Below are 25,540 nucleotides of genomic sequence, written 5' to 3'. Positions count from 1 at the left end.
ACTCTTCCAAATGGGCTAGAGTCTTCCTAATAAATAACTCAAGTTCCTTTTGAAATTCTTTATCCCTTGAACGAGTAATTGGTCCAAGAGTTACATGCTCTTAGACAACCCTTGCCTTTGCTTCTTTACAATTCACATCAATGCTTCTCCCTAAAAGCCCACGAGGATAATTGACTACAATTAACTAAATTTGGATTTCATATGGTGGACAGGTTCGAGATCAACGATAGGCAGATGACTAATTGTGAGCTCTCAACTCTAGCCTCAACCAGCATGCTTATCATGATTTCAAAATCTTTATCACTTTTGGGTTCGGGCCCATTTTTCCCTATGCTCAAACTAGGGAACCAATGATAAGAAACTGGAGTATGAAAGCATAAAAATAGATGGAAGCACAAACGAGCAAAAACAACCCTAAAGCTTAAAATACTTACAGCAAAAGAAGCAAGGGTATGCCATAATATAGTCTACTTTTCCATCCGAGAAACTCAGATGAAGAGCGGGGAGCAATTGGTGTGTCATGAGAAAAAATACCGAAAAATAAATAAACAAACGGATCAACCCAACTTAACTGAGATGACCCAACAATAGAAGGCTCTAAGAGATCCGCGAAAAAATGGCCAATACAACCCCACATGCCAACAAAGAAAGTTGTAGAAGGCCCTTTGAAAATCACCAAAGCAGGTGTAAGGGTAGGTCCCACAATCTAGTCGCGCGATCGCAGGGCAGGCTACACAGCCTTGTCGAGCAGGCGGCCACGTGACCCTAGAAGGCAACCCCACGACTGCCACACGACCCCGGAGCCAGGCTCCATAAGAGGCTTCCTCTTCCGGGGGTGACATCGCCACCAAAGTATTTTCCCGAATATAAGGGGTGTCCTATACAATGTGCAAACTCGATAACTCTGACTTTCGAAAATCCTTTCGAAGATTCCATGAAAGGGATAAACAATTATCCATAAGAAATTATAATCCCCAAAAAGACAAGATAAACATCACTTATAAGAAATGATTATGAAATATCAATTTAGGCATTATCTGTAAGAATTCTAATCCTGTGTTACTTCAGATTATTTTATATTCTTCTATAAATAGTCATGTACTCATTCTAAAAAATGTATGTGTCTGGTGTAAATCATGTTTTACAATTTTCAGCAACTTCAGTGGCAGACTTAAGCATTGGGGTATTTGCGTATGGATCTTCTCGCACACTTTGATTGTTTCTTTCTTTGCAGAGTTAGGCAGGTAAATAACAACATTTTCGATTAAATAAATTTATTGTTATATTTGGACAATAACAATAGAGATTTCTATCCTGACATTATTTCCATTAAGATTTAATTTTCATGCTTCTTCCAAACATAAGAAGATGGTTTGGGATAGGGGTCAAGGATGGGAAACTCCTAAAGAGAAAAGGAATATTCATGAGTAGTGTTCTAATATTATTTAGCTAAGGTACAATAAATAAATTTTATTTTCATATAATATGTATATTTTATATATTAATTTTTATTTTAAATATTTTTATTGATTAGTGATAAATATATTATATTTGAATATTTTATCAATTAATATAAATATTTAAACACTAAAGATAAAGTGTAATAAAATGCATTTTATGCCAAGAAAACACACTTTTATGCATTTTTTTTGTAATGTTTGAGAAATATTAAGAAATGCCTTTATATGACAGGATAGATAAATTTTCTTAAAAAAAAAAAACGAATTCAATGTTAAAAGAGTTGGACTTCGTACACAACTTGACATTATTTAATTCAAAAAATAGTGCAAGTATTCTAAGTTAAGAGATTGCGGAATATCTTGTCAAATCAACTCATCTAGGATAATATAAAAAATAAGAAAAATAAAAAATAAATTAATCATAAACTGTTTAAATAAGTCCGTAAAAATTATATAAATTAAGTCCGCATTTAAATGATAACTAAAAATAATCCAATAAAGGTAGTCAAACCACTAAAGCAAATTGATAATAAATAAAGCTTTGCTATAAATTAATTAAATTATAATTTAATGGCTACTAATAGTCTGAAAAAACAGAAAAGCTTTGCTATAAATTGGCAGAAACGACGTCGCCCGATTCGTCAGAGACCCGCGCTTTCCCTGCATCAGGACAAACGAAGAGTCGGAACCGCCATAAAATTCCTTTGCTCATCCTGGCAGTTTGACGAAGTAGCGATTGTGCTGGGTTTTTCCAAAACAGGGTTTTAAATTACATGGTGTTTTTAAATTTTTTAAATTATATAATACAACTAATAAAGATAGTTGAATAAATATACTTTAAGTTAACAGTAATGTTATATATATATTAATAAAATAAAAACTTAAAAACCTAAAAAATGATAAAAATAACCAACATAATGTTTATAAAATATATTTCAATAAAATGTTGGCTTTTAATTAAATAAATGTTAAATAATAATAAGATGAAGATGCAGTAACAGAGAAGGGTGGCGACGGAGAAGGGCGCTGGAAACAACGGCGGGAACGACGGAAGCGAGAGAGGCCAGAGATGGGCTACGGACGAGGGTCGTCGGAGATGACAGGCCGAACCGAGCGAGGAAGATCAAGCGGCGGCGACGGACCAGGCACACCGGAAACAGCAACAACAACGCCAATCGTTGACGGCTTGACGAACGCCGGATACCGGCGCCTGAGATGGTGGCTACAGATGAAAGGGAATAGAGGAGCCGCCAGAGATCTGTCGAGGGAGAGAAGGGAGACGAGGGATGAGAGAAACTGCAGCTTTGAGAATTTGGCCTAGAATTTGGGATATTCTTTGAAACTTTTTGATTTTTTAAGGGTATGTTTGTTTTTTATTAATTAATTTTAATTTTTTAAGAGTATATATTTTTTATAATGATAACAATTTTTGTTATTTAAGCCTAACTAAATATTTTTAAGATTTTTAAATACTAATAATTAATTTTAAAATTAATGCAGACTAATTTTAAGCCTAACAAACTACCATCGCATTTTATAACCGACGTAACTCTGTCGCTCTCACACAATCTTTTGACTCTATTCAAATTCTAGACCCCGTCGATTCGATCCATTGATCAGTAGACTCTGAATTATCCACGGGTAGAGAAAAACACTTGCCGCTCTATACTTTTATATTACTCTTCGATTGATTGTATTGACTTTCAGTAGACTGAGATCGAACTAGGGTTTGCTGAGATGGGGACTCCAAATAACAACCAAGGCAAGGGTTTCTTTGCTTCGGTGTCTTCGGGATTCTCGATGTTCGGAAGTGCCATGCAGAGATCTGTGAATGGGTATGTACTTTGGTTTATGTGCTTTTGATGATTGTGATCTATTAGGTATTAACTTCTGGCTTGAATTATGGTGGTACGAGCACGTTCGGTGGTTAAATTTGAACGTCGAATAGGTTGTGTTCCTCCCGTGGATTGCTGGAGGATTGTATTTGATCAATTGCTACAAGTATGAGTATTGATTTGAAACTCAGTGTTCAAGTTGCTTTGTTACTTGTAAATTAATTATGGATTTGTTTGAGCCGAGCTTCTTACTAAAAAGAATTTGGTTTATAAGTTTTCAGTTGAGGAAGTTAATTAGTTGATCAATTAGCATGCTTTCTAAAAAAAATTTCACTATACCTAGCAAGACGTAAAAAGAAAAATAAAAAAAGATGCCTTGGCTTGCAGGAGTATATTTTCATCTATGGTCTAAACTACTTTGCAGCACAGCCAATTATCTTGTCTGTAAAATATCATGTTAAAGCTGGAGCTCTGTCTGGACTTTGTATTGCTTTATTTCCATTGATGATAAGCTTATAGCCTGTACAAAGCAATTTTCTTAGAAAGGCTGAATTTTGCAACAGACATGTTTGCGGTTTTTTGTTTCAAATTTAATAATAGCAATTCAAATTTTAGAGGGCTTGTTACAAGAATTCACGTACATGCCGTAATGAGAAAACCTAAAGAGGTATATTTTGGCCAAAAATGAAGCAAAGACAGCAGTTAGTGAAGCAAAGTCAAAAGCTTATGAAAATTTATACTGCTTGATACAAAAGGTGTATGTGTGAGGATTTGAGCCAAGTGAAAGGCACAAAAGAGTAAAACCAAAAAGTACTAGCAATGGGGGAGTGATCAAGGAGAGAGAGAAGAGTATTTCTCAAAGTTATCCAGAAAAGGTGGAGAACCAAGTGTTTGGGAATTTTAGGGGCTGTTTGGGGTCCTCGGCTGCCCTGCATGTAAAAATCAGAATGGCTGCATTTTTCATCGTCTCAAAGGCAAGTGTGTCACTCACCTTGAGGCACCATGTAAGTGCCTCGTCTACCTCTAGGCAAGGTGAAGGTGAGCACCTTAGATGAGGTGACGAGCGTATCAACACTAAAACTCAAAAGAGAACAACAGTGTGAAGGTGCTTGCCTAGAATTGTCCCATTGAATCGTACTGGTTGTAATTAATGAGGCAAATAGTAGGCACACTAAAGTCATGCCATATTCTTTGGTAGTTGGGATGACCAATTTGTGGTCTACATATTTATCCATTTAAATATAACATTAATTTATTGAGTAAATTACAGTTGTTAATCTTTATAACAATGACAACATATCTAGCCTTTATCCCACTATGTGGGGTCGGCTACATGAATTCTAGACTTCTATGTGTTTCTGTCTTTTGTCATATCTTCATTTAGGTCCATACGCTTCATATCAAACTTTAATGTCTCTCTCAAAGTCTTCTTGGGTCTGTCTCTACCTTTTTTTTGACTAGTTGTTCTATTTCATCAACTCTCCTCACAGGAGCGTCTTTTGGTCTCCTTCTCACATGACCAAACCATCTTAGTCTAGTCTCTCTCATCTTCTACTCAATTGGCACTACTCCTACCTTATTATGAATAACTTCATTTCTAATTTTATCTTTTCTTGTATTGCCGCACATCCATCTTAACATCCTCATCTCCGTTACGGTCGTCTTTTGCTCATGCTGGTATTTGACTGCTCAACATTCTAAGCCATATAATAAGACTGATCTTATAGCTGTCCTATAGAATTTTCCTTTCAGTTTTAATGGCATTTTACCATCACATAACACCCCCAATGCATTTCTCCATGTTAGCCAACCTGCCTTAATTCTATGTGTGACATCCTCTTGAATTTCTCCATCTTTTTGAATCACTGATCCCAAAAATCGAAAATGGTCTTTTCTTTGTAAGATTTGGTTTTCCAATTTTATTATAATATCCTCCACTCTTGCATTCTTACTAAATTTACATTTCATATATTCTGTTTTCTTTCTACTTAATTTAAATCTCTTAGATTCTAAATTATTTCTCCACAACTCAAGCTTAGTGTTCACTCCTTTTGTTTCATCTACCAACACTGTCGTCTGCAAATAGCATACACCATGGCACCTCTGTTTGAATATCTTTAGTGAGTTCATCCATTACTAAAGCAAATAAGTATGGACTTAGTGCAGTCCTATTGTAATTTTAAACGGTTCCGTATCCCCTCCGCATGTTCTGACCCTTATCTCTGCATCGTGATACATGTTCTTAAGGGCTTATATATAGGCTATTTGGACTCCTTTCTTCTCTAAAACTCTCCATAATTCTTCTCTAGGGACCCTATCATAGGCATTTTCTAGATCTATAAACACCATATGTAGGTCTTTCTGATGATCCCGATACCTTTCCATTAAGTGCCTTAATAGGTATATAGCTTCCATTGTTGACCTACCAGGCATGAAATCAAACTGATTTTTCGAGACCTCTGTTTCTTTTCTGAGTCTCTGCTCTATTACTCTCTCCCAGAGTTTCATGGTATGGCTTATTAACTTAATTCCTCTGTAATTTTCACAGTTTTGAACATCTCATTTGTTCTTGTATATAGGAACCAAAGTACTCTTCCTCCACTCATCTGGTATCTTTTTTGATTTAAGGATCGCATTAAATAATTTCATTAGCTAGGAGATGCCCTCTTCTCCCATGCATTTCCATGCTTCTATTGGTATATTATCTGGTCCCACCGCCTTATGATTTTTCATCTTTTTTAATGCTTGCCTTATTTCATTTGAACTTATGCGTCAATAAAATGTATAGCTCACGTTCCCTTCGGAGTTACTAAGATGTCCCAACCTAACTCTTGTGTCGCCACAATCATTGAATAATTTTGTGAAATACTCCTTCCATCTCTCCTTAATCGCTCCCTCATTCACTAATACATTTTGATTTTCATCTTTTATGCATTTCACTTGATTTAAATCCCGTGTTTTTCTTTCTCTTGCTTTAGCTAATTTATATATATCATTTCTCCATATTTTGTATCAAGTCGTTTATATAGATTCTCAAATGTTTTTGACCTTGCTTCACTAACAACTCTTTTTGCTGCATTTTTTGCTTCTTTATAATTTTTTAGATTTTCTTCATTGTTGCACTGATATACAGCCTTATAACAAGTTTTCTTATTTTAATTTTCAATTGTACCTCTTCATTCCATCACCAAGACTCCTTAAGGTTAGGGGCTCTACCATCTGTCTCTCCAAGGACTACCTTTGCCGTGCTTCTCAGGGCATTAGCCATTTCTCTCCACATTTGGTTTGTCTGTCTTTCTCTATTCCATTTCCTTCTACCCCTTAATTTTTCTTTGAAGATTAGTTGTTTCTCCCTTTTTAAATCCCACCACCTGATTCTTGGATTTTGTTTTATGTGATTTTTTCTCTTCCAATTTCTTACTTGGACGTCAAGTACTAAGTCTATGTTGAGTAGTCAAACACTCTCTTGGTATCACCTTGCCAATCCCTACAACATAACCGATCCTCTTGTCTCATGAGGAAGTAATCTATTTGGGTACTTGATGTGACATTTTTATATGTGATTAAGTGTTCGTCCCGTTTTTTGAACCTAATATTGGTTATGATGAGCCCATATGCCATAGCAAAATCTAGAATAGACTTACCCTCATTATTAATTTCTCCGAATCCATATCTCCATGTACCTCTCTATAGCCGTTTCCGTCTCTACCCACGTGACCATTTAAGTTGTTAATCTTTATGTTTTTCTAAATTACAAATTGTAATTCACATATTATAGAAATTATACTGCCCCCATTGGTCAAATAATTGTTAAGAAATTCATGTAATTCTATAAAATTCATAAATAGAACCTTAGGAAGCAATCAGATAAATTTTGAATAGTAAGAATGATTAGTGTAATTTATTCAAGGTGAAAATACTCTACATATTTAAATAAAACCTCAAGGATGTCGAATGTCTAACCCTAATTTTTTTTTGTTATGGAAGTAGCACAGAAACTCAACTCAAGATCATTAATCCATGCCCCTTGCATGTCAAGTGTCAACCAAAAGGAATGCAATTATTCATTGTCACTGTCATTCTCAATTTTATTTTTATTTTTGCTATGTCTGTTCATTATGATGATGTAATGGCATGTAATGAACTACTATTGCATGGGTAGGGTACATTTGGGATGTTAGTGTTAACAAGTTGTTGTATGTATTTTTTGAAAATACAACCTTGAATGAAAAGTTCCAATATTTGTCACACATATATGCATAATGGTTACGGCTGGGACATGGTACTGGAAAAAAAGTCATTTAAGTAAGTGTAAAAGATGTAATATAAGTAAAACAAGGTAAAAATGACTTAAAAATGTCAGGAAAAGGACCACAGGACCTCAGCAGGCGAGGCCACAGGCCCACAGTTTGACTCCAGAATCTCCAGGAGTTCAACTGTCGTTTGGACAGTCAACTGTTGGTCGGTTGGATAAAGTGATTAAGGATACGAAATGGCTTTTAAATGGAATATATATATGGATGGAAAAATCACTTAATTGATAACCCAAGAACACTCTTGGCAGATCAGGGTCTCACATGGTATGGACTAGATCAAGAAAAAACTGCATTTGTCACCCCTAGTGGAATCTCCTTCTATAAAATCATGCCCTTTGAGCTAAAAAATGCTAGGGCCACCTGTCAAAAATTGGTCACCAAAATGTTCAAGCAAAAATTGGATGATCGATGGAGGTTTACATTGATGACATGGTCATCGAAAGCATGAAAGGGTGAACTTGGAAGAAATATATGGAGTACTAAGAAAGCACCAATTGAAACCAAATGCCTCCAAATGTGCTCTTTGGAGTGAGCTCATGGAAGTTTTGGGGGGTGCATAGATATCCTACTAGGAGGATAAGACTATAAGCTGATCTGGAGCAGCTAAGAGCTATACAGTAGTTACAAAGTGGCAAAACCTCAAGGGAAGTACAAAGCTAACAGGAATGGTTGTTGCAGCTCAGAACCAAACATACTTCCACAAAATAGAAGCATCGGCACACACATTTTGGGCATACTCTATATTTATTTTTTTGATTTCTTCCTTTTTCTCATGTGATGCTCTTTTTCCCTCTCTATCTGCTATTTGTTGGTTTCTTTCTTTTAACATTCTTCTTCTTAGCTTCTGTTCATCTTTAAATTTTAAAAGATAACTTAACCAATTAGATGCAGTTAGTTATTGGCAGAAGTTACAACTGATATAGAATTAATTTCCATATTTACTTTCAATCAATTAAAAAAGATTCAAAACCAATTAAACTGTTGATCTTGTACAATGACTTGTCATGGTTTCCAGCTCCTGGTGACAGTATAATAGAGAATTCTTCTCCTTAGCTTCTGTCCATGTTTAAATTTTAAAAGATAACAAATTAAATGCAGTTAATTATTGGCAGAAGTTACAACTGATTGATTTAATTTCCATATTTACTGTCAATCAATTAAAAATTATTCAAAACCAATTAAAAGTTGATCTTGTTCAATGACTTGTCATTGTTTTCAGCTCCTGGTGAAAGTATAGTAGGGAAAATTTTTCTTAGCTTCTGCCCGTCTTTAATTTTTAAAGATAACTTCACCAATTAAATGCAGTTAAATTTTAAAAGATAACTTCAATTAAAAATTAAAACTAATTAAAATGTTGAACTTGTTCAATAACATGTCATGGTTTTCAGCTCCTGGTGAAAGTATAATAGCGAAAGCTTTGTGCTCTCTTGATTAAACCATATAAATTTCTTTTTGTTCCCTCTTTCCTGATTATTAACTTATGCAAGGCTGGTATGTTTAGCTTTTCTGTTATGTGCATTTGAAGTTTATCTCTTTGATTTGCAAGTCAACACAGATGAAATCTTTGTCTGTCATACCATTTGTTCTGGTCACTTAATGTTCAAATATTCATTTTATTCCTGTTTAAATGGCTACTGACTTATATGACACTGGTATATACTGCTCGACTGTTATATGCATTTGAAGTTTATCTATTTGGTTTGCAACTGCTCGACTGTTATGTGCATTTGAAGTCATTGGGGAACATCATTCTAGTGTCAGGACCCTAGTCCTAACTGATGTTTCCTTAGAAGATAGAACTGGAAATTGAGGGTGAAATAACAAGAATTGGGGGGGGGGGGGGGGGGGGGGGGCAAAGACAGAACTTGAGGGAGAACAGAGAGAATTCAATAAATTTGATAATTCATACATTGATATCCTCGAGCCTCGACCATGAGGGTTATAGCTGTACATATAAGCAGCCCACAATTCTATAGAGCAGTTACCACTACTCCACTATTAGTAACTGCTCCTAAATCACTCCAAAACTGAGAATAATCAGATAATAAAAGCAATAATTGACTACTTCTGCAAAATAAGTAAAAATAAAAATAACAAGTTGGTTGTGACATCTACTTTTCATCTTCCCAGCTATCACGAAATGAATGTCTCATGCATCAAGAATCTTGTTTAATGAATACCTATTTTTGTCCCCTCCAGATTGCTTGGATATGAGGGGGTAGAAGTAATTAATCCAGAGGGAGGCAAAGACGATGCAGAAGAGGAAGCTCAAAGAGGAAGGTGGAAGCAAGAGGTGGGTTGTTATCTTACACTCTCTCTCTGGATGAGATGTTGTTTTAGTGGCAAAGCTTTTGTTTGTACATTTTAAATTTAAGAATGGAACTAAGCTGGTTTGTTTTGAATGGAGAACTGATCTATGGGGCATCTTTTGTTGCTTTGGCACATCACCATCACATGAGCTCATAGTCAGAATGGTTGATGCTGGGAACTGCTGGAAAATAATTCACCTTTATCTCCTAGATATGTGAAATCTATTGTAGTTTGGATAACTGGTGAACATTTTGTGTGATTACCCTTCTGTTAGTGTGTAGACTGATTGCAACTACAAATATTTCAGTTTAGAAGACAATACCTGATTTTTGCATAGTGTTTTAGTAAGAGAGAAAAAGTGGAATGTTTTATTCATGTGTTAGGTATTTATACAACTCTACTAGGTACAACTTAGGAAAGCACAATGTACGAGGCTAAGCATTGTCACGACCCCAGGGGCACATTTGAAATTTTTGTTGATAATGAATTAGCCTCTTGTACTAGTTAGTTATTGATATGATGATTGTACCCCCATGATTAGGCTGTTAGTTGACTGGAAGAGCGTATATAAGGCTAGAATGTATGAGGATAGGGATTCATGTTGAGTAATAACATAATTCTTTCCCTTCTAATTCTCTTTCCCTCTTAATTCTTCTCTCATTTCCCCCTCCAATCTTTCAAATTCTCCCTCTAAAAGTCTCTTCTCTCTCTCGGTTACTCTATAATTCCAGAATTGCTCAAGTCTCACATTAGAGACTTGACATTTTGGTATCAGAGTTGGCGATCCCCAATGAAGAAGTGGTGCTTGGTGCGAATAGAAGGTGTGGACCAGATCACGGCGAATTGTGATTAGCGGTTGGAATTGTGGATCTCCACCAATCGGAAGAAGTGAGTCCATTATAGATCGAGATATGGCAGAAGGGACGCGGTTGAAACAATTGGAATTGAGAATGGAAGCACTGGAGTTCAGAATAACGCAGACTCATGAAGCGGTCACCCAAAGTAGGGAGGATGTGGTGGCTATCAGAAAGGGTATGCGTGAGGATCTTACGACCTCTCAAGAGAGTATGCAAAGGGAATTGGAGAGGCATCGAGAGACGATGAAGCAATATGGCTAGAGGATTAACAGCATGTTTAACATTTTGTCATTACTCCCTCAATTCTGGTTACCATCGGAATTTCCTCCCCAATCAGTAGTTGATCCAGGTGTGGCTGACCAAGGCATCCTCCTTAGACCACTGGGAGTGACAGAGGCAAGGGACTTTCCTGGTGTGGAGCCAAGAGTTCAGGTAAGAGAATTAGCCTCTCATAGTACTAATCTCACACTAATGCCGAGGTTGGAGATACCTTTGTTTGATGGATCCAAGCTAGGTGGTGGATCCGCTGGTGTGAATGGTTCTTTCAATTCTATAATGTAGCTAAGAATCAAAGGATTACCTTGGCCACAACCTATCTGAATGATATGGCTGATTCATAGTGGTCTAGATCTAGAGGGGTAGAGACAAGGTGGATTGATTTTGCTGAGGAGTTGTGCAAGCATTTTAGGGAGAGGAACATGGCAGATGTGATTGAGGAGTTTAATAAATTGAAGCAGGAAGGGTCGGTTATTGATTATCAAGAGAAATTTGAAGAGGTAGGTGCTCTAATATGGAATGCCCAACCATCCCTTACAGAGTAATATTCCGTGCCAAGCTTTATTAGTGGCTTAAAGGATGAGTTAAGGTCTATGGTGAAGATGATGATGCCGACCACGGTTAGACAGGTGGAAGAGAAGGCCCTGTTGCAGGAGTTGACCTTGGAAGCAATCTTTAAGAGGAACAAGACCATGCCACGGTTAGTACCTATTGCCACGGTTAGTACCTATTGTTAGCCACCCTATAGAAGGTAATTCTCGGGCTATGGTGGCAGGTGTGACCCCAAGCATACCAAAAGGAAACCCCAACACTCTTGCTAGCAAGACTACTACTATGGAACAGAGGAGATTGATGGGATTGTGTTACAAATGTGGGGATCGATATAGTCCTGGTCACTAGTGCAAAAGGCAATTGTTAAACATGGAGGGGACAAATGAAGAAGAAGAAGAAGGAGGAATAGAAGTAGAAGAGGAAGAGGAAAAAAGGGAAGTTGCAGAGAACACCACTAAGGAAGAGAGGGTGGTCTCTTTCCATGCACTAAAAGGTGGTCCATGTTAGGACCCTATGGTGGTTAAGGAAGTTAGAGGTTGTAACTAGTAGAGGTAGTGTAACTAGAAGCTATTAGCAGGAAGTTGATACGGTTAAAGGTGGTTGTAACAATTGAACCGCCTATGAGGATGGGCCTATATAAGGTCCTTTCCCTCTCAATAAAGGGGCATCGATGAATTCATAATAAAATTCTCAATTCATTCTATCTCCCAGTTCTCTCCCAAATCTCTCTATTCACTCTTCTCTCCATTATCTTTCCTCTCTCTCTCTCTCTCTTTTTGTTCTCTCCCTCTCATTCTTTCTTTCTTTCCTAAAACCAAACCCTAATTCTCCTCATCAAGGATCGAGACCCTGACAGTCCAACTGGGAAGATCATCAAGGTGAGGGACTGGTTGGTAAGAAGAAACTTATGGTGTTGATTGACAATGGTAGCACCTATAGCTTCTTAAACAAAGCTACTGCCACTGAATTAAAGTGTAGGGTGACAACCACTACCCCCTTATCAATGACGGTGGTCAATGGAAGCAAAATGTACAACCATTACAAATGTGTTGATTTTAAATGGATAATGTAGGGACAAGAGTTCAGGGTTGATCTAAGAATTTTGGAGCTGGGGGGTTGTGACATTGTCCTAGGAGTCGACTGGATGCGTACAGTTAGCCCTTTAATGTTTGACTTCAATAAATTGGAAGTCACTGTGGATATAAGGGGCAGGAAATTGACATTAGTGGGCGGTCTGGAGCATGCGGAGTGTAGAATGATCAATGGAATAAAATTACAAGAAGTTGATATAGAGAAAGGGGGGGCAAATTTCACAATTGTATTCAATACAAGTGATGGAATGGGAAGGAGCAGAAGTGGAAAGGAAGAAGCATCATTTGACTATAAGCTCTGCTGCTCTCCAACTTTCCATTGAGGTACAAACTTCTGATAGCTTGCACTTATTTTTGACATAATTTAAGGACCTATTTGTTAAACCCAATTCCCTACCCCAAAGACCACTAGACCATTCTATTCACCTCAAGCCTATAGATACTCCCCAATTCAGAAGGCAAAAATAGAAAAGCAAATCTCAAACATGTTATCCACATTTGCCTCCCTAGTTCTCTTTGTTAAAAAAAAAAAGGGATGAAACGTGGAGATTTTGTGTTAACTACCATCAACTCAACTCCAACACCATCAAAAACAAGTTTCTTTTACCCCTCATTGATGACTTACTAGATGAGTTGTCTGGAGCCAAAATCTTTTCCAAATTGGATCTAAGGTTTAGATATCACCAAATTTGGATGAAGCCCTCTGATATCCCAAAGATAGCCTTCAAGACACACCAAGGGCTATATGAATTTATTGTCATGCCCTTCGGACTTACCAACGCCCCAACCACCTTCCAAGCATTGATGAATCGAATTTTCACCCTTACCTGAGAAAGTTCATATTTTTTTTTTTTCAATTACATCCTCATCTAAAGCCCCAACTTTGAACAACATCTCTCCCACCTTCGAACAACCTTTAAGGTCCTTAAATCTGTTACGACCCTAGGGTTTGGCTAGGGTTTAGGAAGTAAATTGGTAAGAATTAGAGGAAGGAAGAACAGAAAGGTAGGGAAAGAGAGAACAGAACAGAAAGAATTGTGGGAGAAGAGAGATAACCGAGGGAAAGCTAGGAGAATTGAGAGAGGGAAATGGAATTCAATTGTTATTCAAATCATGCCTTTCTCTAACTATGCCAGCCTCTTTATAGTCTTACAATTGAAGGAAATAACATAAAATACAACCAACTAACTACTCTAAGAGCCTTATTAACTGTTTATACAAGAGTTAGTTATTCCCGCCTAACCTCTAAACTTCTACAATTAGCTCTACAACTTATACACCATGGATTTCCCCCCCAATTACAATCATATCTTCAAGGTCATGACAATCCCCACCCCTTCAAACAATTATTGTACCCAAGAATTGACAGCTATTAACTTGTTCTTCATCCAATACCGGCCTTAACAATCTGATTTATTCTTCTCCTTTTTTTCCTGGCGCTCCTACTTCTAAGTTTTGTCCTGTCTTCCCTTACATTCTGTTGCTTTTGTTTTTCCTGCACAAATGGAGTGTAGACTCCAAGAATCACCATATCAAGGCTCCCTTCTCCAATGTCAAATCTCCTGAACCAGATGGCAGCAACCTTCTCTTCCACAATATCAAAACTCCCGAACCATATGGAAGCACCCTTCCCGGACCAAATGGTAGCACCCTTCTCTTCCTTCACCTTCCAAATCTTGTATAGACCAAGTAACATGGCAGCAATACTGTCATAGTGCCTGATATCAAAATTATTCATAACAGCAGGGGAATTTTCTTCGGCTAGAATTACCTTAACCTATGACCCCTCCGTCTTTTCCAAAACTAAAGGCAAGGAAGCCATTCTCTTAGAATCTGCTTCCTCAGAACCATTCTTGCCTTCAACCTCCAGTTTTTGCCTTTGGTCTAAGTCTTCATCGATTGCATGTTTCCCTTCAACAACTTTAGTATTAGCTTCCGTAGAACCGTTGTTAAGTAGTTCCAGTCCGGATTGTTCCGTTAAAGCTCCTTTCGCTATATATGGTCCTTTACAAACTTGCGAGCTGCTCTTACGATAATTTTTCGGTGGCAGTCCATGCTTTCTACAAATGGCTTCTAGTGCTAATTCTTGCAGCCTCACTTTCTTCGCTGCTTTTTCCACCATAGTAGGGCAGAACATTTTTACACTGAGGGGCAGAACATTTTCACACCGAGCCTTAACACATCGTTAAGACCATTAATGAATCTTGATACAAAGTAATGTTCTGACAAGGCTAGCTAAAAGCTTCACATCAATGCCCCTAATTCTTCAAACCTCTCTTGATATTCAGTCACTGATCCTTCTTACTTAAGCTTGTTGAACTCCTCAATCACATCAATCATGTTCTTCTCCCCAAATTGGTCACACAGATCTTTAGCAAAGTCAGTCCACCTGACCTCCCCTTCCCTTGTTGCAGCACATAGTCCATCTGCCATCTCATCCATTCAATTCCTTGAAAATTCACTATTGTAACAACCTCTTGCTCAGCTTCTAAGGATCTCTTTAGAAATTTATTATGGTACTAAAATTCAGCAACCCAAGCCAATGCAATTGTTGCTTCCAATTCAACAACCTTGATCCGCTTCAGACATTGCCCTAACAGTAGCCTAGATTTGAATCATCTTTTTAGCTGCTGCTGAATGGCCTCCAACTAAATTTCCGAAATCTAATTGAGTTTGTTCAGCCTTCAAGTCAACCTATTATCAGCTTCCAACTCACCTTAAACCACCGCCTTAGTTACGATGGAGTAGCTAAGGATTGCCGCCTTCCAAATTTCAGCTTCTTAAGAGTTTGATTGGCTCTCATTGCAACTTCTTGTGAATCGCCGACTCTCACTTTCCCAAGTCATTGAAATTCCGTCCGAAATCACCTCATAGTAGTCGCCTAGGAGAATCACCCTGATCCAGCTGCTTGGAATTCCCTTATGGACCGTTTCCGACCACGCCTTCCTTCACAGCTTGATCACATGCAGTGGCCAAGATCTAATTGCTTTGGAACAACAGCCAAAGTCACATGCAGCGGCCACACCTTCCTTCTGGCCTCAACCTCACTTCAGTAATCGAGGATTGAATTTGGGTGGCCTTCAAGTTCGTCTACTCACAGCTTCCAACTTCACCAAAATTTCCGTCACTAGAACCTCACGAAGCAGCCTCGATCAGCCCTATCCTGATTCGCTTAACTCACAAGCAGCAACCGAGATCTGAATTTCTGCTCCCGACCGCGCCTGCCTTCTCCATCCAATCACCGTCCAATGTCTTCGGAATCCCTGGAATTTGCTACTACTTGAATCGCCTTACTAAATTACTGTCGGAATTGGCCTTCCCATTCCATTGAATCTGCTTCGCCCTTCCACCTTGAGCAAGACTTACCGAAATTCGCGGTTGAACGTCCTCCTCTTGCTTCGCCTTCCAAGATCGACCGATAGTTGCTTGCTCGCTTGGTTACAATCGGCCCTTGGTTCCTTCGGAATCGGATCGGAAATGTTAGCCGATCTGATCCGTTGAAGTTTCTCGAGAGTTTGACTGTATCGCTGGAAATTCACAGCTAAGGATTGATCGGCCTTCTTCACCTTCACTTCCGAGCCAACACTCACCTCCTTGTGCGTCGGAATCAAATTTCGAGATTCAACCGGAAGTCGGAATTGTCTAGCCAAGTCGCCTTCAAATCCCAAACTAGAATTACAACCAATAGTTGATCGGAATTCACCAGTGAATCTCGGTTTCGATCAATTCTTGTTTCCTTCCTACTTAGATCTGAAATGTGGACAAAATCGCTGCTCAAACTCGCCTGAACTACCGGTTTTCGTAATCGCCTCTGCCTCGTCTTCGCGTCTAGATTGATTAAAATCACAATCGAAGAACGACGACTTTGATACCAAATGTTACGACCCTAGGGTTTGGCTAGGGTTTAGGAAGTAAATTGGTAAGAATTAGAGGAAGGAAGAGCAGAAAGGGAGGGAAAGAGAGAACATAACAGAAAGAATTGTGGGAGAAGAGAGATAACCGAGGGAAAGTTAGGAGAATTGAGAGAGAGATGGAATTCAATTGTTATTCAAATCATGCCTTTCTCTAACTATGTTAGCCTCTTTATAGGCTTACAATTGAAGGAAATAACAAAAAATGCAACCAACTAACTACTCTAACAGCCTTGCTAACTGTTTATACAAGAGTTAATTATTCTTGCCTAACCTCTAAACTTCTACAATTAGCTCTACAACTTATACACCATGGATTCCCCCCCCCCCCCCCCAATTACAATCATATCCTCAAGGTCATGACAAAATCTAACCAACTATATGGCAAGCTATCGAAGTGTACTTTTGCTAAGGAGGAGGTGGAATATTTGGGCCATGTGATCTCTGGAGTAGTTAAAACTTACCCAGATAAGGTCACAGTAATGGTGGAGTGGCCTAAACCTGATACGGTGAAGGAATTAAGGGGTTTCTTGGGGCTAACAAGGTATTACAGGAAGTCATACAACACTATAGGATCGTCAGTAAATCGTTGACAGAGCTACTCAAGAAAGACAACTTCCATTGGAACCCTCAAGCTGAGGCAACCTTCTTGACACTAAAGAGGGCCATGACACAAGCTCTAGTGCTGACATTACTAGACTTTTCAAAGTTGTTTGTAGTGGAGATTGATGCTTGTGAGAGTGGGATAGGAGCGGTGCTTATGCAGGAAGGGAAGCTCTTAGCTTACATTAGTCAAGCATTGGCTCCAAAGCACATTGAGCTAAGTGTTTATAATAAGGAGTTACTGGCAGTGCTGGGGCAGTGGATAAATAGAGGCACTACCTAGAAGGAAATCCTTTCATAATCAAGACAAATCATGAGAGTTTACAATTCTTATCTCAACAAAGGCTACACACTCACTTGCAGAGGAAAGAGGTTTCAAAGTTAATGGGGTTGTACTATACTATTCTCTATTGTAAGGGAAGGGTGAATGTAGTAGTTGATGCCTTATCAAGAAGGAAGGAGAAGGGCAGCTGCCAAACCCTCATTGTGGTGGTCTTGGATTTGGTTAAGGAGCTAGCTAGAAGTTATGAACAGACAGGGTGGTTGAAGGACCTCATATCCCAACTGATGGTACATCCTATAGGGAGCCAACGGTACACACTCTCAAATGGCCTGGTTAGATTCAAGGGAAGGTTGGTGGTGGGAGATGATAAAACCTTGAAGGAAAGGATCCTAAAAACACTGAATTGCTCCCCACTGGGAAGTCGCTCAAGAATAAGGGCTACATATCACAAGGTGAGACAATTGTTCTTTCGTCTGGGTAGAAAAAGGATGTGGTGGAATTTATGCCATCTTGTATAACCTACCAACGTTGTAAACATGAGTTGCTGGCCTATCTAGGTCTATTATAGCCATTAGCTATACTCGAGCAGGCCTGAGAGGGAGTCTCCATGGATTTCATAGAAGGTCTACCCAAATTTGAAGGGAAGGATGTTATATTGGTGGTGGTGGATATATTAACTAAATTTGCCCCATTTCCTCAGTCTCACCCATCCCTTTACAACTCAAGAGGTGGTAAGATTGTTCCTAGATTCTATGGAAAAAATCCATGGGGTGCCAAGATCAATTGTGTCTGATAGGGATAAAATCTTTATTAGTACTTTCTGGCAAGAGCTATTTAAAAATTTGGGAGTGGGGCTACATATGTCTATTGCGTATCATCCACAAATAGAGGGCCAAACCGAGAGGGTTAATCAGTGCCTTGAACGAGATAGGAGGGTGCTATTGTTATTACAATATACTAAAGGCAAGAAGTAACATATTAGAAAGTATGCAGTAGGGAGTTGTATTTTGTTTGTTACCGCATTGGGCAGCTGGTACATTCCCAGCAACGGTAAGCAGTCACTGCATATGGGAAGGGATTGGGTCAGCTATATATACGAGCTGATCATTTCCCATCATTATCAATGAATGAATATTCTCTGAATTTCTAAACTCTCTTCTCTCTCTCTCTCTCCCCTCTTTCCTTCCTAAATTTCTTTGTTCTTGCTCTCGATCATTCAAGCGATTGAGTAATTCCAGTCAGACCTTCGAGAGCTGGCAATTTGGTATCAGAGCGGTTCTCTTGGGCGTAGATCAAATCGTGAGAAATTATCGCCATGGTCGATGGAACGAGGATGAAACAAATGGAGTCCTAGTTGCAGCAAGTAACCGCAACGATGGTGGAGATGCAAACAAGAATGGGGACTCTTGAATCCTCTGTTGAACTAGGGGTTGATGTTCAGATTGATTAGGTGATGGAGAGGTGACAAGGGGAGAACCGGGAACAGAGTGCTCTGCTTCGGGAGTAGATGCACCAATTCATGTGGATGTTTGCATCCCAGCAACTAGTAAGACTCTCACCTGAGTTTCCTCATAGGGAAAGGTTGGAGCCTATTCTTTTTGGGGTGGGAATGGAGCACCAACCAATGGGGATGTTAGAGTTAGAGTTTGAGTTTGATGTGGAGGTGACAGGAGAAAATACACGAGAGAGGAGGCCAAGAGCTCAGGCTAATCGTAACCAACCGAGCTTTCCTGTGCCAAAATTGGAGATTCCGCTTTTTGACAAAGAGAATCCGAAATGGTGGATAAGAATGTGTGAACGGATGTTTGCCTTATATCAAGTACAAGAATAGTAGAAGATCACCTTGGCTTCTACTTACCTGAACGATATGGGAGACGTGTGGTTTCAAGGGTGGATTGCAGTGAAGGAAGGAAGCCCATGGAATGTGTTTGTCGATGACTTATGTGAGAGATTTGGGGACAGGAGTATGAGGGATATAATCGAGGAGTTCATCAAACTCAAGCAAAATGGTACAATGCAGACCTATCAACTCAAGTTTGAGGAGCTAAGGTCCTTAATAATGGTTCACAATCCCCGTTTGTCAGAAGAATACTTTGTGTCAAGTTTCATTAGTGGCCTTGGGGATAAAGTGAGGCCCATGGTGAAGATGATGCAACTTGTGACATTCAAGCAGGCTACAGAGAGTGCGAGATTGCAAGAAATGACCATCGAGGCACTGTTGAAGAAGTAGAGGAGTCAAGTGAAAGGAGTGATCACTAGGGGTTGGTAGTTTGGAAACAAGGCAGTGGGAAAGGAGATGGGGCACAGTGGCAAAGGTGTCTTGGCATTGCCCCTTGTAGCCCCTAATCCAACATATGGAGGGAGGTTAATAGAACAGAGGTGTCAGGCGGCCCTATGCTATAGATGTGGAGATAGGTACTTCCTAGGACATAGATGCAGGCGTTAACTTTTGTTATTGGAAGGGGAAGATGATGAAGAAGAAGTAGCAAAAGAAAACTTGGAGGTTGAGGGGGAGGATAAAGGCGAGATCTCCTTACACGCACTAAAGGGATTGGCACATAGTAAGATTATTAAGGTGGAAGGGAGAGCCCACAATTTCCCCTTAATGGTATTCATCGATAGTGGGAGTACCCATAGTTTTTGGATGAAACCATGGAAAAGAAGTTGGAGTGTGAGGTCTCAAATTCTTATCCTTTTTCAGTGACAGTGGCAAACGGTAATAAGGTTTTAAGTCAGTTAACATGCTTAAGGTTTTGTTGGGAGATGAATAGAGAAGAATTCGTGGTAGATTTAAGATTATTGAAGTTGGGAGGAGGGGGGGGGGGGGATGTGATGTGGTGCTTGGAGTGGATTGGATGAGAGGGGTGAGTCCTATTAGCTTTGATTTCAATAAAATAGAGGTGACCTTTGAGAAAGATGGGAAGAGAAGGATTCTAACTAGCAGCCAAGAATCAGGAGTGTGTAAGATGATATTGTGAAAGAGGCTATAGAGAATGCTCAAGAGCAACTTCTCCTAAGTGGCATAACTGTTCTCCATCCATGCTATGGAACCCACCAAGGGAAGGCAAGAGCAAGGAGATTTGGCAGTACCTTTGAGCAACCACATACATGATCAGTGGAAGGTATATGAAACCAACTCTCTCGACATGCTTTTAATTGAATTTAGGGACCTCTTTTCTAAGCCTAACTCCTTGCCCCCAAAGAGATTGATGACCACACTATCAAGCTTAAGCCCAACTCCGAGCCAATTAATGTGAGATCCTATCGTTACCCACCTAGATAAAAAATCAAAATCAAAAAGCTCATTAAAGACATGTTGCAAAAATCTATTATCCAACCTAGTCATAGCCCATTTGCATCACTTGTGTTGCTTGTCAAAAAGAAAGATAGTTCATGGAGATTTTGTGTTGATTATTGTCAACTCAATGCCATAACCATCAAGGACAAGTTTCCATACCCATCGTGGAAGACCAACTTGATGAGCTAAAGCATGCATCCATTTTTACTAAGCTAGACCTCAAATCAGGTTATCACCAAATTCAGATGGAACCTCAAGATAGGGGTGTGCACGGTGCGGTTTAGGAGGGATTTAATACGCTAAACCGCATGTGTGGTTTGGCATTAAACTAGACCGCGCGGTCTGGTTTGGTGTGCACAAACCACACCAGACCGCACCGCATTTTGCGGTGTGGTTTCCGCGGTTTGGTGCTTCCTTTACTAGCTTGTAAATTTTTAATTAAAACATAAAAATTAATGCATAAATCATAATTTTTAAATTTTTATAATATCTTGGAGTTTAAAACTAAAATAAGTTACAGTCTAATAAAAAATACAAACTTAAAAGTTTAAAATCTACAACATCATGTTCATAATATAAAAATAACACAAAAATCCACAATATAATTCATAGTCAAGCAAGCATATATTTTTAATTTTTAAATTATTAGATATTTTAAAATTTTTTATTAATACACTACTTGGCTGGTTTGGTTTTAACCGAACCAAAAAAACCACAAACCGCACGGTTTGAGAATTTCTCAAATCGTGCCAAACCGCACCCCCAGAAAACCACGCGGTTTGGTGCGGGCGGTTTCCGCGGTTTGACGGTTTTTTTGCACACCCTTACCTCAAGACATTCCTAAAATAGCTTTTAAAACTCACCAAAGGCACAACGAATTCAAGGTAATGCCATTTGGACTCACTAATGCCCTAGCTACCTTCCAGGCATTGATGAACCAAATTTTTTAACCCTATTTACGTAAATTTATTCTAGTCTTTTTGATGATATTCTATCGTTCATACATAACATCTGCTCATAAAAATAAGGGTTACATAAACTTGAAAATGAAAAAAACAACTATCATGTTTGAACATCGTTGGCCCTTAACTAGCCACGTCCTCGCCCTTGCTACATTCCCCAACTGGAACGTTTGAATGTTCCAGGAGCTTAACCCGGGTTAGATGTTAAAACATTTAAGGGATGGCACAAAAAAATTACAGAATGAATGGATGTTCATGAGCAGGCATGTACAAATGACACAATATGTCAACCCTCAGAAATCTCCTTGATATATTCAATCTCTCGTGGAAAATATTCATCCATTACCATACGATTGGGATTGATCTTGCCGTGACATGCTTAATCTCTAGGTGCAACCATCGTCACCCGTACGACCGAGATTAACCTTGTCCCATTCTCAGGATGACCCCATCCCATCCCATAGAACATCATAATGACAACATGATTTTAGAAATAGTAATGTCATGAAAGACTCACATGCCATGTATTTTTACAAAGCATATCCAGTTGATGCGACATGCAATAAATTCAATATGTACAATATGCTGATAAATTAAAGCAATTTGACAAAACATTCATAAGGATCGGGCTAAGTTCTAGAGGGTAGAACCGCTCACTTGAACTAACCAATCATATGTCGAAAATCATTTATGAAATCAAATTAAGTACTGGAGTAGGACCACTCACCTTAACTTTGCCTCACAGGCTTCCTCGATATGCGTGACTTGACCTTGAAATGTGTATTCGGATAATTTTCTGGTTTTGGCTTGCTCCTCTACCCCCAAATTAATTCCTAAAATTTTCTAGAATTATTTTGGAAACTTTTCCCTACTTTTTCACATTTTTCCTCTTTTTTTCCCTTTCTCCTTCTATTTTTTTTTCTTTTCTTCTTTTCTTTCTTCTCCCCTGCTTTTTCTTCCTTGGGCCCGATGTAATACCTGGTATTACATGGTGATGGAAAAGATATAATTTTCGATTATTTTGAAAGGACCTCGGGTGGTTCAAGAAGTCCGAAAGTCAATTTTGAGAATTTAATTAATAAAATTTACCGAATTGGCTTCAAGGAGTGCCCCAGGACTTGGATGTCTAGGGAAGAGGGCAAGAGATTGGTGAGCGTCTCGAGGTGAGGATAATGACGCTGGAAGCAGTCCGGTCGAAAATAATTTTTGAAATAAATTATGTATAAGTCTAAATGGTTGCTTGAACCAAATGGTCGGAAGGGACCTCCGGGAAACTGAGAGGACCTTAGGGATGGTCCGGTTTTGTGAGTAAGGCAACCCTGAAGTGTTTTTAGGTAGAATAAAGGTTCCGTGCAGGTGCATGGACAAAATTCATTTGCCAAACACCTTCACTACCTGAAAACCACCTTTGAGGTCCTTGGACTCAATAAATTGTATGTTAAGGAGTCCAAATGTGCCTTTGCACAAAGACATGTGGAGTATTTAGGCCATATCATATATAGTGCAAGAGTAAGCACTGACCCTAGCAAGGTAGCAGGAATAGTGAATTGGCCAAGGCCTCAAAATGTGAAGGGTTTAAGGGGATTTTTGGATTTGACCGGTTACTACCGTTGGTTTGTCAAAGATTACGGAGTAATCACCCAACCCTTAACAGAACTATTAAGGAAGGATGGGTTTCAGTGGAATGATAAGGCAAATGAGGCCTTATGTAAGCTTAAGTGGGCTATGGGTGAGATGCCAACATTAGGGTTGCTAGATTTCGACAAGCCTTCATCTTGGAGACAAATGCTAGTGTTAACGGAATTGGGGCCGTGCTGGTTCAAGAGGGTAGACCTCTGGCCTTTCTTAGCTAGGCATTAGCTCCTTGACATCTCGGGTTGAGCATATATGAGAAGGAACTTCTTGCAGTGCTGATAGGTGTAAACAAGTGGAGACATTATCTAGAAAGGATCAAGTTTGTGATCAAAATAGATCATGAGAGGCTGAATTTTTTACTATAGCAGAAGTTACATACACAACTACAACGTAAGGAAATGGCCAAGTTAATGGGATTGGATTATGTAATCCAATACCGAAAAGGGAAGGAAAATCTGGCTGCAGATGCATTATCTAGGTGCTATGAAGAGGGAAACTTTGTTGCCCTTACAATAGTAGTTCCAGATTGATATCAAGAAGTGGGCTCTAGTTATGAGACCGATGAGAACATTAAGGAGCTTCTATAGCAATTGGTGGTGGATCCTAATGTCAAGTAGGGATATACCTTAACCAATGGCCTTATCAGGTACCAAGGGAAGCTGGTGATAGGGAAGGATGAGAGTTTGAAGAGGAAGATTTTGGAGGCACAGCACAATTCACCGATAGGAGGACACAAGCATAGTTAATACCTATCACAGGGTTAAGCAGCTCTTCATCCGATCAGGGTTAAAAAGGTATGTGATGGAATTTGTGCTGAGTTGTGATGTTTGTAGAAGGTGCAAATCAGAAACAGTGGCCACTCCAAGGTTGTTACAGCCCTTGGATGTACCAGGAGGACCTTGGGAAAGTATCTAAATTGATTTCATTAAGGGCTTACCCAAGTCAAAAGGGCGAGACTGCATTATGGTGGTAGTGGATAGGTTTATAAAGTACGCCCATTTCATAGGCCTGACCCACCCCTACACAGCTCAAGAGATAGTTGAGGTGTTCTTGGATCAGGTGGTAAAATTACATGGAATCCTTAAAGCTATAGTGTCCGACCAGGACAAGATTTTTACCAGCCTACTATGGAAGGAATTGATGAGCTTATTAAGGGTTAAACTCAACATGTCAATTGCCTATCACCCGAAGTTTGATGGTCAAACTGAAAGAGTAAACCAATGCTTGGAGACATTTGCGTTGTGCTTGTTTCCTACAACAAAGACTTGGCATAAGTGGCTTGTGATGGCTCAGTGGTGGTATAACTCCAACTACCACAGCTCCATCAAGAGATCCCCCTTTGAGGCCCTGTATTGGTACAAACCACCCTTGTTGCCAGAATTGGGAAGCTCCTTTACAGTGGCAGCCCTAGATGCCTCCCTACAACAAAGGCAATAGGCCTTTCAGGTGCTCAAAACGAAATTGGCCAATTCCAAGAACCATATGAAACAATTTGTTGATAGGAAAAGTGAGAGAGAATTCCAAGTGAGAGACTTGGTATATTTGAAGCTTAAGCTAGGCCATCTAAAAGCCTTACTTCAGAAGCCCAGTTCAAAGCTCAACTCGAAGTTCTATGGGTCGTTTCCAATTTCAGCACGAGTGGGAAATGTGGCGTATCGACTATAGGTATTGGAAAACTCCAACATACATCCGGTTTTCCATGTATCACTCCTCAAGAAGAAAGTGGGAGCACATCCAGTCAGTTCAACTCTACCCTCCTTCCCAAATTCTAATGGCAGTGCAAGGGAGCCTAATGCTATAATTGATAGGAGAGTCATCTGCAGGCAAGGGGCCCCAAGTTCTCATCTAATGGTTTGACCTCCATCCTGACAATAATACTTGGGAATATCTTCTAGATATTCTCAAGCAATTTCCTCAAGCAACAGGTCTTTTCAACATTTCTTGAGGACAAGAAGGTTTTGAAGAGAGAGGTAATTGTCATGTACTAACGAGATAGGTGGGTGATATTGTAATTATAATATACTAAAGGCGAGAAGTAGCATATTAGAAAGTATGTAGTAAGGAGTCGTGTTTTGTTTGTTACCGCATTGGGTAGCTGGTACATTCCCAGCAATGGTAAACGATTATCGCACATGGGAAGGGATTGGGTCA

The 25,540-nt window shown here is 39.2% G+C and overlaps 1 protein-coding gene across 1 annotated transcript in view; it reads left to right on the top strand.

Annotated features, from left to right (window-relative positions):
- Positions 1-3,028: 3,028 nt before the first annotated feature.
- Positions 3,029-25,540, top strand: part of LOC127804967 (oxysterol-binding protein-related protein 3C) — a 41,677-nt gene continuing 19,165 nt past the window's right edge. Inside the window, exons 1-2 of the mRNA XM_052342102.1 lie at positions 3,029-3,295; positions 9,811-9,904. Coding sequence (XP_052198062.1) covers positions 3,198-3,295; positions 9,811-9,904 — 192 coding nt within the window. The 5' untranslated portion in view covers positions 3,029-3,197. The remainder of the gene's footprint in view (positions 3,296-9,810; positions 9,905-25,540) is intronic.

The sequence above is a fragment of the Diospyros lotus genome, chromosome 1 (assembly GCF_014633365.1).
Source record: "Diospyros lotus cultivar Yz01 chromosome 1, ASM1463336v1, whole genome shotgun sequence".
NCBI lineage: Eukaryota > Viridiplantae > Streptophyta > Magnoliopsida > Ericales > Ebenaceae > Diospyros > Diospyros lotus.
This window is presented reverse-complemented; position numbering and strand designations above follow the sequence as displayed.